Here is a 13,533-nt window from a genome sequence, read left to right as displayed (position 1 = left end):
TCGGACAACGCCACGGCGGTGGCATACATCAACCACCAAGGCGGCACACGCAGTCGGCAAGCCTTCCAGGAAGTTCGACGGATTCTGCTCTGGGTGGAAGCCACAGCCTCCACCATCTCCGCAGTTCACATCCCGGGCGTAGAAAACTGGGAAGCAGACTTTCTCAGTCGTCAGGGCATGGACGCAGGGGAATGGTCTCTTCACCCGGACGTGTTTCAAGAGATCTGTTGCCGATGGGGGAAGCCGGACGTCGACCTAATGGCGTCCCGGCACAACAACAAGGTCCCGGCATTCATGGCACGGTCTCAAGATCACAGAGCTCTGGCGGCAGACGCATTAGTTCAGGATTGGTCGCAGTTTCGACTGCCTTATGTATTTCCTCCTCTGGCACTGCTGCCCAGAGTGTTACGCAAGATCAGGTCCGACTGCCGCCGCGCCATCCTCATCGCCCCAGACTGGCCGAGGAGGTCGTGGTACCCGGATCTGTGGCATCTCACGGTGGGTCAACCGTGGGCACTACCAGACCGACCAGACTTGCTGTCTCAAGGGCCATTTTTCCATCTGAATTCTGCGGCCCTCAACCTGACTGTGTGGCCATTGAGTCCTGGATCCTAGCGTCATCAGGGTTATCTCAAGAGGTCATTGCCACTATGAGACAGGGCAGGAAACCAACGTCCGCCAAGATCTACCACAGGGCGTGGAGGATCTTCTTATCCTGGTGCTCTGATCAGGGTTTTACTCCCTGGCCATTTGCCTTACCCACTTTTCTGTCCTTCCTTCAATCCGGAATGGAAAAGGGTTTGTCTCTCGGCTCTCTTAAGGGACAAGTCTCGGCGCTCTCTGTGTTTTTTCAAAAGCGTCTAGCCAGGCTTCCGCAGGTACGCACGTTCCTGCAGGGGGTTTGCCACATAGTCCCTCCTTACAAGCGTCCGCTAGAACCCTGGGATCTGAACAGGGTGCTAACGGCTCTTCAGAAACCACCTTTCTAGCCAATGAGGGATATTTCTCTTTCACGCCTTTCGCAGAAAGTGGTCTTCCTAGTGGCAGTCACATCACTTCGGAGAGTGTCTGAGCTAGCTGCACTGTCATGCAAAGCCCCCTTCCTGGTGTTTCACCAGGACAAGGTGGTTCTGCGTCCGGTTCCGGAATTTCTCCCTAAGGTGGTATCCCCTTTTCATCTCAATCAGGATATCTCCTTACCTTCTTTTTGCCCTCATCCAGTTCACCAATGTGAAAAGGATTTGCACTTGTTAGATCTAGTGAGAGCACTCCGGCTCTACATTTCTCGCACGGCGCCCCTGCGCCGCTCGGATGCGCTCTTTGTCCTTGTCGCTGGCCAGCGTAAAGGGTCGCAGGCTTCCAAGTCAACCTTGGCTCGATGGATCAAGGAACCAATTCTTGAAGCCTATCGTTCTTCTGGGCTTCCGGTTCCTTCAGGGCTGAAAGCCCATTCTACCAGAGCCGTGGGTGCGTCCTGGGCATTGCGGCACCAGGCTACGGCTCAGCAGGTGTGTCAGGCGGCTACCTGGTCGAGTCTGCACACTTTCACGAAACACTATCAGGTGCATACCTATGCTTCGGCAGATGCCAGCCTAGGTAGGCGAGTCCTTCAGGCGGCGGTTGCCCACCTGTAGGAAGGGGCCGTTTTACGGCTCTTTTAACGAGGTATTCTTTTACCCACCCAGGGACTGCTTTTGGACGTCCCAATTGTCTGGGTCTCCCAATGGAGCGACAAAGAAGGGAATTTTGTTTACTTACCGTAAATTCCTTTTCTTCTAGCTCCTATTGGGAGACCCAGCACCCGCCCCTGTTCCCTTCGGGCTGTTGTTCTTTTGTGTACACATGTTGTTCATGTTGAATTGTTCTTGGTTCATGGTTTTCAGTTCTCCGAACATCCTTCGGATTGAATTTCCCTAAACCAATTTATAAGTTTCCTCCTTCCTGCTTTTGCACCAAAACTGAGGAGCCCGTGATGCACGGGGGGGTGTATAGGCAGAGGGGAGGGGTTTACACTTTTCAGTGTAATACTTTGTGTGGCCTCCGGAGGCAGAAGCTATACACCCAATTGTCTGGGTCTCCCAATAGGAGCTAGAAGAAAAGGAATTTACGGTAAGTAAACAAAATTCCCTTCTTTTCAGCCATACATGCAGCTGGCCACTGATTTGGGCATGATGCATTATTTATAAGATATTTTAGTACCTGTTCTCATTCATACAAGGCTTGTGATCAGTGATATTACAGAGGATAGTACTATTATGTATATGAATGCTGCTATCCACCATACTTTATACTACACGTATGCCGTGATTTTCTACTAATGTATATTATTTCTATACTAATTGTATGTAGTTGCCCATTTTCACTTTATGTTGTAAAACAGTTTTTCTACACACATACTGATTTTGTCCTCGTCATGCATATTGCATATTTCTTTTTCGCTCCTAATTGGGAGACCCAGACAGTGGGTGTATAGCTACTGCCTCTGGAGGCCGCACAAAGAACTACACTCAAAAGTGTAAGGCCCCTCCCCTTCTGGCTATACACCCTCCCGTAGGAGTACGGATTCCTCAGTTTTAGCTTTGTGCGCAAGGAGGTCAGACACGCACGCATAGCTCCATTGTTTTTAGTCAGCAGCAGCTGCTGACTATGTCGGATGGAAGAAAAGAGGACACATATAGTGTCCCCAGCATGCTCCCTTCTCACCCCACTTATGTCGGAGGTGTTTGTAAGGTTGAGGTACCCATTGCGGGTACGGCGGCAGGAGCCCACATGCTGATTCCTTCCCCATCCCCTTTTACAGGGCTCTGGGTGAAGTGGGATTTACCGGTCTCCAGGCACTGAGACCGTGCTCCATCTACAGCCCCTGGAGAAGATGCTGGATGGAGCGGAGTACATCAGGGACATGGCCCTGCTTCCTCAAGGTACTCTGTGTCCCCGTGCATTTGGCGCTCACACCGCAGCATGCTGGGTGTTGTAGTGCGCCGGGGGACATCAGCGCTGCGGCGCCTGTGCCATAGCCTCATTCAGCTTAGCTGAAGCAGGCACACTTATGGGACTCGGCCGCGCCGGCCGCTGGGACTGCGGCACGGCTGGCACTTGTAGTGCGCCGGGGACTTCAGCGCGGCCTGCGCTTTTACGGCGGCCGCGCTGATAACTACAGTCCCCGGCTTTTGCGGCCTGCTTCCGTTCGTTCCCGCCCCCAGACCTGCCAGTCAGGAGAGGGGCGGGACGCTGCCCACGTCTAGGACTCGGGCGCGCCGGCCGCTGGAACAGCGGCGCGGCTGGCACTTGTAGTGCGCCGGGGACTTCAGCGCGGCCCGCGCTTTTACGGCGGCCGCGCTGATAACTCGAGTCCCCGGCTTTTGCGGCCTGCTTTAGTTCGTTCCCGCCCCCAGACCTGCCAATCAGGAGGGGGCGGGACGCTGGCCAGTGCACAGCGCTGAGGGCTGGAGTCGTTTTTACATACTCCAGCCCTCACAGTCAGCACAGAGGGGACACTGTTCCCGCACTTTTGTTGGGGAACTCCCACGGACCGCCCCTCTCCACAGACGCCGGCAGCCATTCTTGCTGACACGCTGAGCTGCAGAGGGGAGCCGGGGAGACCCAGACAAGGCATTCTGCAGCCTCTTACCCGCTGTTCAGCGGGCGGTAAGCAGCCCTCAGGGCTCACCCCCTCTTGTGCTCGTAGTATTCTTAGTATTTTGTTGCTACAAATACTTGGTATTACATAGCGCTGGTCGCCCTTTGGCTATAGACTCTCTCACATGCAGAGAGCCAGCAGCATGTCGCCCGTAAAACGCAAGGGTGCCAAGGCACAGACATTGTATGCTTCCTGCACCGCATGTGGGACTTTTCTACCGGCAGGCTCCACGGACCCCCATTGTGTGCAGTGCTCGGCCCCTGCGGCGCTTGCACAGTCGGGACCTCTGCTGGACGTGTCCCAGGGTGTACCACCTGTGAATGCTGTCCAGGTGACAGGAACTGAGTTTGCAGCTTTTGCTGACAGAATGTCTCTCACTATGTCACAAATTCTTGACACATTGCGAGCTAGGCCTGTACTTCAGACCACGGACACTGTGCATGTATTGCCCCCTGGTCCCCCTCAGCTCCTAGCTCCGGGACGGGCATCTACACCTCAGGGTGAAGACTCTGACTCGGACGATGGCCCCGGGCAGCCTAAGCGGGCTCGTTATGACGGGCCTTCACATTCATCTCAATGGTCTGGATCCCAGCGGGATGAATCTATGGGTGATGAGGCGGACGTAACTGATCAGGATTCTGATCCTGGGACCGCTCTCAATCTAGATACACCAGATGGTGACGCCATAGTTAATGATCTTATATTTAACATCAATAAGATGTTGAATATTTCCCCACCAGCTCCTCCTGTAGAGGAGTCAGCTTCGCAGCACGAGAGAATCCATTTTAGATATCCTAAGCGTACATTAAGCACTTTTCTGGACCACGCTGACTTCAGAGACGCAATCCAGAAACCCCACGCTTATCCTGAAAGGCGTTTTCCTAAACGACTTAAAGATACACGCTACCCTTTTCCCTCTGAAGTGGTCAAGGGTTGGACCCAGTGTCCAAAAGTGGATCCTCCAATTTCCAGGCTTGCAGCTAGATCCTTGGTTGCTGTTGAAGATGGAGCGGCACTTAAAGATGCCACTGACAGGCAGATGGAGCTCTGGCTGAAATCCATCTATGAAGCGATTGGAGCGTCATTAGCGCCTTCTTTTGCGGCCGTATGGGCACTCCAAGCTATCACGGCCGGGCTTGCGCGAGTCGACTCAGTCACACGTGCATTTGCCCCGCAGGTAGCACCATTGACCTCGCAAATGGCGGCATTCGCGTCGTACGCGATTAATGCTGTTCTTGACGCTACAAGCCGCACGGCAGTGGCGTCAGCCACAGACAAAACAAGCCCCAACAGAGGAGGGGTCAGTCTGGTTATCGGTCCTTTCGAGGACAGGGCAGGTCCCAATTTGCCTCGTCAAAAAAGACTCAAAAGGACCAGAGACGTTCAAATTCTTGGAAGTCTCATTCACGCCCAAAAAGACCAGCCGGAGGAACCGTTGCCAAAACGACGTCCTCCTGACTTGCGGTCTCCGATGCCCACACCCGCGGTCGGTGGGAGGCTGTCCCACTTTGGCGACATTTGGCTAGCAAGCGTCAAGGACCGTTGGGTGAGAGATATTCTATCTCACGGGTACAGGATAGAGTTCAGTTCTCGTCCGCCAACTCGTTTCTTCCGAACTTCTCCACCACCAGACCGAGCCGATGCTCTGTTGCAGGCGGTGGCCGCTCTAAAGGCGGAAGGAGTGGTGACCTCCGTCCCTCTTCAGGAACAGGGTCACGGTTTTTACTCCAATCTGTTTGTGGTCCCAAAAAAGGACGGATCGTATCGTCCCGTCCTGGATCTGAAGTTGCTCAACAGACACGTAAAAGTCAGGAGGTTCCGGATGGAATCCCTACGCTCCGTCATAGCCTCAATGTCTCAGGGAGATTTTCTAGCATCAATAGACATCAAAGATGCGTATCTCCACGTGCCGATTGCACCAGAGCATCAGCGTTTCCTACGTTTCGTCATACACGACGAGCACCTACAGTTCGTAGCGTTACCCTTCGGTCTGGCAACAGCCCCCCGGGTCTTCACCAAAGTCATGGCAGCAGTAGTAGCTGTTCTGCACTCGCAGGGTCACTCGGTCATCCCGTATCTAGACGACCTGCTTATAAAGGCATCCTCTCAAGAAGCATGCCAACACAGTCTGAAGGTGGCGCTAGACACTCTCCAGACTTTCGGGTGGATTATCAACTTTCCAAAGTCTCATCTAACCCCGACCCAATCTCTGACTTATCTTGGCATGGAGTTTCATACTCTATCAGCGATAGTGAGGCTTCCACTGGACAAGCAGTGCTCGCTACGGACTGGAGTGCAATCTCTCCTTCAGAGCCAGTCGCACTCACTGAGGCGCCTCATGCATTTCCTAGGAAAGATGGTAGCAGCAATGGAGGCAGTCCCGTTCGCGCAGTTTCATCTGCGCCCTCTCCAATGGGACATTCTGCGCCAGTGGGATGGGAAATCGACGTCCCTCGACAGGACCGTCTCCCTCTCTCAGACTGCCAAGGACTCTCTACGTTGGTGGCTTCTCCCCAACTCATTGTCACAGGGAAAGTCGTTCCTTCCCCCGTCCTGGGCAGTGGTCACGACAGATGCGAGCCTATCAGGGTGGGGAGCGGTGTTTCTCCACCACAGGGCTCAGGGGACGTGGACTCAGGAAGAGTCCACATTGCAGATCAATGTTCTGGAAATCAGAGCAATCTATCTTGCCCTGCGAGCCTTCCAACAATGGCTGGAAGGCAAGCAGATTCGGATTCAGTCGGACAATTCCACGGCGGTGGCGTACATCAACCACCAAGGGGGAACACGCAGTCGCCAAGCTTTTCAAGAAGTCCAGCGGATTTTGACGTGGGTGGAAAGCAGAGCGTCCACCATATCTGCAGTTCACATCCCAGGCGTGGAAAACTGGGAAGCAGACTTTCTCAGTCGCCAGGGCATGGACGCAGGAGAATGGTCCCTTCACCCGGACGTGTTTCAACAGATCTGTTGCCGCTGGGGGTCGCCGGACGTCGATCTGATGGCGTCACGGCACAACAACAAGGTCCCAGTTTTCATGGCACGGTCTCACGATCACCGAGCGCTGGCGGCAGACGCCTTGGTTCAGGATTGGTCGCAATTCCGACTCCCCTATGTGTTCCCACCTCTAGCATTGTTACCCAGAGTTCTCCGGAAAATCAAGTCCGACTGCCAGCGAGCCATACTCGTCGCTCCAAATTGGCCAAGAAGGTCGTGGTACCCGGATCTGTGGCATCTCACGGTAGGCCAACCGTGGGCACTACCAGACCGTCCAGATCTTCTCTCTCAAGGGCCGTTTTTCCATCTGAATTCTGCGGCCCTGAACCTGACTGTGTGGCCATTGAGTCCTGGATCCTAGCGGCCTCAGGTTTATCTCAGGGAGTTGTTGCCACAATGAGACAGGCTAGAAAACCATCCTCAGCTAAGATCTATCACAGGACGTGGAAGATATTCTTAGCGTGGTGCTTGGCTCAAGGGTTTTCTCCCTGGCCATTTGCATTGCCAATTTTTCTTTCCTTCCTGCAGTCTGGGTTGGAAAAAGGTTTGTCCCTTAGCTCGCTTAAGGGTCAAGTCTCCGCGTTATCCGTATTCTTTCAGAAGCGCTTGGCACAGCTTTCTAAAGTACGCACGTTTCTCCAAGGAGTTTGTCATATCGTTCCTCCTTACAGACGGCCATTGGAACCCTGGGATCTGAACAAGGTTCTTCTTGCTCTTCAAAAGCCGCCTTTCGAGCCTTTGAAAGAGGTTCCCCTTTCTCGGCTTTCACAAAAGGTAGTTTTTCTTGTAGCGGTCACGTCTCTTCGAAGAGTGTCCGAGCTGGCGGCGTTATCTTGCAAATCTCCCTTCCTGGTGTTTCACCAAGACAAGGTAGTACTGCGTCCAATTCCAGAGTTTTCTCCCAAGGTGGTTTCTTCCTTTCATCTCAATCAGGATATCACTTTGCCATCTTTGTGTCCGCATCCAGTTCACCAATTTGAAAAGGGTTTACATCTGTTGGACCTGGTGAGAGCACTCAGGATTTACATTTCTCGCACGGCGCCTCTACGCCGTTCGGATGCGCTCTTTGTCCTAGTCGCTGGTCAGCATAAGGGATCGCAAGCTTCCAAATCCACCCTGGCGCGGTGGATCAAGGAACCAATTCTTCACACATACCGTTCTGCTGGGCTTCAGATTCCATCTGGACTGAAGGCCCATTCTACCAGAGCCGTTGGTGCGTCCTGGGCGTTGAGGCATCAGGCTACGGCTCAGCAAGTGTGCCAGGCGGCTACCTGGTCGAGTCTGCACACGTTTACCAAACACTATCAAGTGCATACCTACGCTTCGGCAGACGCCAGCCTAGGTAGACGGGTCCTTCAGGCGGCGGTGGCCCACCTGTAGGAAGAGGCTGTATGACAGCCCGTTCATGTGGTATCTTTTTACCCACCCAGGGACTGCTTTTGGACGTCCCACTGTCTGGGTCTCCCAATTAGGAGCGAAAAAGAAGAAGGGAATTTTGTTTACTTACCGTAAATTCCTTTTCTTCTAGCTCCAATTGGGAGACCCAGCACCCGCCCTATCTGTTTTTAGGGTTTCGTTTTTTCGGGTGCACATGTTGTTCATGTTGTTTCTTAAGTTCTCCGATCTAGTTATCGGATTGAATTTGTTTTTGAAACTGTTATTGGCTTTCCTCCTTCTTGCTTTGGTACTAAAACTGAGGAATCCGTACTCCTACGGGAGGGTGTATAGCCAGAAGGGGAGGGGCCTTACACTTTTGAGTGTAGTTCTTTGTGCGGCCTCCAGAGGCAGTAGCTATACACCCACTGTCTGGGTCTCCCAATTGGAGCTAGAAGAAAAGGAATTTACGGTAAGTAAACAAAATTCCCTTCTTTTATTTTACCATATTCACCACCTATTTTCCGTAGTTAATAACCTTTTATTTTTTTTATACACTTTATACTCCGTTTACCTCCTGTTCTTTATTTATATTTACAGTGCCTTGTGAAAGTATTCAGCCCCTTGAATTTTTCAACCTTTCCCCACATTTCAGGCTTCAAACAAAGATTAAAAATGTTACTGTTCTGGTGAAGAATCAACAATAAGTGGACACAATTGTGAAGGAAATTTATTGCTTATTTTAAACTTTTGTAAATAATAATAAACTGAAAATTGTGGCGTGCAATATTATTCATCCCCTTTACTTTCTGTGCAGCAAACTCCCTCCAGAAGTTGATTGAGGATCTCTGAATGATCCGATGTTGTCCTAAATGACTGATAATGATAAACATAAGCCCCTGTGTGTAATCAAGTCTCCGTATAATGCCCCTGCTCTGTGATAGTCTCAGTGTTCTGTGTAAAGCGCAGAGAGCATCATGAAGACCAAGGAACACAACAGGCAGGTCCGTGATACTGTTGTGGAGAAGTTTAAAGCCGGATTTGGTTACAAAAAGATTTCCAAAACTTTAAACATCCCAAGGAGCCCTGTGCAAGCGATCATATTGAAATGGAAGGAGGATCATACCACTGCAAATCTACCAAGACCCGGCCGTCCATACAAACTATCATCTCACACAAGGAGAAGACTGATCAGAGACGCAGCCAAGAGGCCCATGATCCCTCTGGATGATCTGCAGAGATCTACAGCTGAGGGGGGAGAGTCTGTCCATAGCACAACAATCAGTCTACACTGCACAAATCTGGCCTTTATGGAAGAGTGGCAAGAAGAAAGCCATTTCTCAAAGATATCCATAAAAAGTGTTGTTTAAAGTTTGCCACAAGCCACCTGGAGACCCCAAACATGTGGAAGAAGGTGCTCTGGTCAGATGAAACCAAAATCACACTATATGTGCACAATGCCAAACGATAAAAGCAACACCGCTCATCACCCTGAACACACCATCCCCACTGTCAAACATGGTGGTGGCAGCATCATGGTTTGGGTCTGCTTTTCTTCAGCAGGTACAGGGAAGATGGTTAAAATTGATGGAAGGAGCCAAATACAGGACCATTCTTGAAGAAAACCTGTTGAAGTCTGCAAAAGACCTGAGACTGGGACGGAGATTTGTCTTCCAACAAGACAATGATCCCAAACATAAAGCGAAATCTACAATGGAATGGTTCACAAATGACCGTATCCAGGTGTTAGAATGGCCAAGTCACAGTCCAGACCTGAACCCAATCGAGAATCTGTGGAAAGAGCTGAAAACTGCTGTTCACAAACGCCTCCATCCAACCTCACTCAGCTCCAGCGGTTTACAAAGGAAGAACGGGCGAGAATTTCACCTCTCCATGTGCAAAACTGATAGACACATACCCCAAGAGACTGCAGCTGTAATCGCAGCAAAAGGGGGCGCTACAAAGTATTCACTGAAAGGGGATGAATAATATTGCACGCCCCAATTTACAGTTATTTATTTTTTATAAAAGTTTAAAATAAGCAATAAATTTCCTTCATCTTCACAATTGTCACTTGTTGTTGATTCTTCACCAGAACATTAACATTTTATCTGCATCTACACGGCCATCACTAATATGCACTTTTATATATCTATATTTATTACTTATTTCTTTTAATGCTATCTTACCTTTTTTGCATTGAGCTGCAGTAATGTGTAAATTTCCTTACTGTAAGATCAATAAAGTTTTAACTTATCTTATGTTTGAAGCCTCAAATGTGGGAAAAGATGGAAAATTCAAGGGGGCTGAATACTTTTGCAAGGCACTATATATGGCAATGGCTATATTATTTATCTATTTGTGTTGGCAATGTATTGACCGCACATCGGCATCCATTTGCACTTATGCTTTACAGTTATGAGGAGTTTTGCTTTCACGATTGATATCTGACTTTTGTGCATCATTATCTGTAGACCAAGCCGCCGTACGCCACTTCTGCCGCCGAAGTGGCCAAAGAGCTTAAGACACAATTCGAAGACTCCAAATCATCCGCCGTGTCTTCAGATGGATCTCTGACTGAGAACGGAGTGGGGAACGAGGAAAAACAAGGTTCCCAGATCAACGGGGGCTCGGGAGACGTCCGACCCTCCAATCACTCTGAAAGTGCCTTAAGCAGTGACTCTAAACAGTGCAATACAAATCCTCACTTAAATGCACTAGCTCCAGACAGCGGGCGCCACGACGAGGAGACGCCCGCGGTCTTTAAAAAAGAAGAGTAAACTTATTTTTTTCTAGAGGGTGAAGGATGTTAGATAGTTCAGGGTGAGGAATATCTGGAAAGATGGAGAGCCTACAGTTACGTACATTTTTTCCTTTCCGTAAGCGAAAAATGAGGATTTGGAAATTCGGATCCCTCTTCTGATGTCAGGCTAAAAAAAAAATAAATGAAAAAAATAATTAAAAAAAAAAAAAGAAGATTTTATTTTACTTTTTAACCAGTTGAAGTCAAAATGCTGCAAGGATAAATCACAGGTAGAGAATACAGAGCGTTTGACTCCCATCTTTAAAGAAACACAGATAAAACTGGTTCTAACAACAAGAAAGACAAAAATAAAACCGCTTGTTCTGTTTCTGGCGATTCTAGAACACAAATTTTTGGCAGTTCTTTTTTCAGTATAAATATATATATATATAGCTTAAATATAATTTGTAGTATCTGGCACCATATGTATGCCATTATATTTGATTTTACATTACTGTGTCACAAGATAAAAAAAATAAATAAATCAAAAACTTTGGTTTCCGGATTCTGATAATGAATTATGGCACAAGCATTTTTTTTTTTTTCCTTTTCATTCTTTATTACTTCATCGCTGTTGACGTGGTTTTTTTTTTTTTTCCTCTTTTTTTAATTTTCTTTCTACTAAAGACGTGCAACTTATTGGAACACAAAAAAATATATTGTAACCTTTGCAGATTTTTGCTGATATTTTAAATGCTCATTACTCATATTATTCAAGCAAGTTAGAAATCATAGGGGAAAAAAAAGACCTTATTTTTTTTTTTTTTTTCCTGAAACCGATTAAAAACGGGCGTTCTCAAAAAGTTTCCGTAATACTGTTCTGCCATGCATCCGTGATCAATGAAGTTGTGTGGTTTCTTGAATCAGACGTAGACCATTAGTGCTACTATTGACCTTGCATGGTTCATCATTTTAAAGTGTGTAGTTAATATTATGCATGTTCTCGTCCTATTTCTACCATTCTTACAAGTTCTGTGCCCATCTGCAAAACGCAAAAACAACAAAAAAACTAATAATCAGTAATAGTTCTATGAAAGATGTTACTTATGTTTAGTCATTGACTGATCTCTCTCTAACCTTTAAAAAAAAAAAATATTTTGTGATTATTGACCTCTGTTGCATTTATCCTAAAAACAAAAAAAAAATAATAATTATCTAGCCGTTTAAATATCAACGTTTCCCTGGTATATCCATTGCTGTATTGCATTATTGTTCTTTGTTGCTGTTTTCACATTAGAAACTTTGAATTCTGTGATAAAAAAAAATCATGAAAGTGCTTTGATCTTTGATCCTTTCCAACCCCTCCACTTGTTTAGCAGGACAGGCTCGTTCCCTCTCTTTCGGGAACGTGGCCTTCTCCTTCCGCAGAGTACACCTGTATCATTTTGATGTTTCTGTTAGTGTTTCCAAAAGTAAAAAAAACTTTTAAATGTAACTTTATGACAAAAAAAAAACTATCCCAAAATCACTTCTTTCTCTTCGTTTTCATCTAATTCTCCTGATGCTCTTCATCACTCATTAGTGATCAGAAATGAGGTGTAACTCCCCCATTCCTTGCCCGCAAGAGCTGAGTAGGTATTTTTAATGTAAGTTGAAGGAGTTTTGCCCCAACTCATGGATTGTGCAAGAATGAACTACTGTTGGCTTTGACTGGAAGTCGGTGGATTGTGGTGCGTTATGTTCGAAGGCTATTGAATGCAACTTACAATGCTTAATAAAAATCTTTATTCTTTTAGTATACATCTGGATGTCTTGTGTGTTTTATTGCTTTTTGGTGTCTTCTCTTTTATCATTTTGATTTCATTATATCAAACCTGTAGAAAACCATGATCCTCACTGCGAGATTAAAGTAGTTTTAGCGCACATACTAATACCTCCAGGAACTGGATAATTTTCCAGCTTTTAAGTGCATTCTGCCAGCACTACAGGTACTGGAACCTTCTCTTCTCTCATTTGATCTTGAAATTGTCCAATGCTTATTTGCTCTGAACTAAAAGCTTGCCTCTCTCCTAAGGCTATGTTCACACAGGGCTTTTTTTTTGTAAGTTTTTGCAGCGTTTTTTAGCTGCAGATTTGCCTTGGTTTTATGCAAATCCATGCTAATAAAAAGCTGCTTTTTACAGTCCCCGCAAAGTCTGAGATTTCTGAAATCTCATGCACACACAAAAACACATCAGTTTTTTTTCTAACTGTTTTGTCAAATACCTGCGTTTTTGGTCAGGTTTTTAAAGAATGAGCGTGTCAATTCTTTGCTGCAGATTTGCTGCGTTTTTTTCATTGATACAACCCATTTTGTGGAAAAAAGCAGAAAATTCACACCAAATCTACAGCAAAAACGCCACTAAAAAAACACACCAAAAACGCACATGACTCAAAGGAGATTTTCTGCCGCAAGATCAGGTTTTGGGCAGGAAAAAAACTTACCAAAAAAGCCGTTTGTGAACATAGCCTTAAGTCGCCTGTACTGATTAGATACGGTAGCTGTCGGACAAACATTTGGTTGATTGACAGCTTTCCTGCCTTCACCCTTCTCAGGAATGCTTCACTGCTTGCTTCGGTGCTCTCTCTGAGCGAGATGATGCCAGATTATAATAATAAGGCTACGTTCACACACTGCTTATTTTGTAACCACAAAAATGCAGCTTTTTTGGGCCCCAAAAAACGCACCCGTAGCAAAATCCGATCAAAAAACATATTCCTCAGCGCTTTACAATTCAGAGGT

General features: G+C 47.5%; 1 protein-coding gene across 1 annotated transcript in view; it reads left to right on the top strand.

Moving 5' to 3' along the window:
* FAM120A (family with sequence similarity 120 member A) overlaps nt 1–12,551 on the top strand; it is a 138,280-nt gene extending 125,729 nt beyond the window's left edge. Inside the window, exon 17 of the mRNA XM_075321280.1 lies at nt 10,483–12,551. Coding sequence (XP_075177395.1) covers nt 10,483–10,788 — 306 coding nt within the window. The 3' untranslated portion in view covers nt 10,789–12,551. The remainder of the gene's footprint in view (nt 1–10,482) is intronic.
* The last annotated feature ends 982 nt before the right edge of the window (nt 12,552–13,533 follow it).

This window comes from Anomaloglossus baeobatrachus, chromosome 8, assembly GCF_048569485.1.
Source record: "Anomaloglossus baeobatrachus isolate aAnoBae1 chromosome 8, aAnoBae1.hap1, whole genome shotgun sequence".
Lineage (NCBI taxonomy): Eukaryota > Metazoa > Chordata > Amphibia > Anura > Aromobatidae > Anomaloglossus > Anomaloglossus baeobatrachus.
This window is presented reverse-complemented; position numbering and strand designations above follow the sequence as displayed.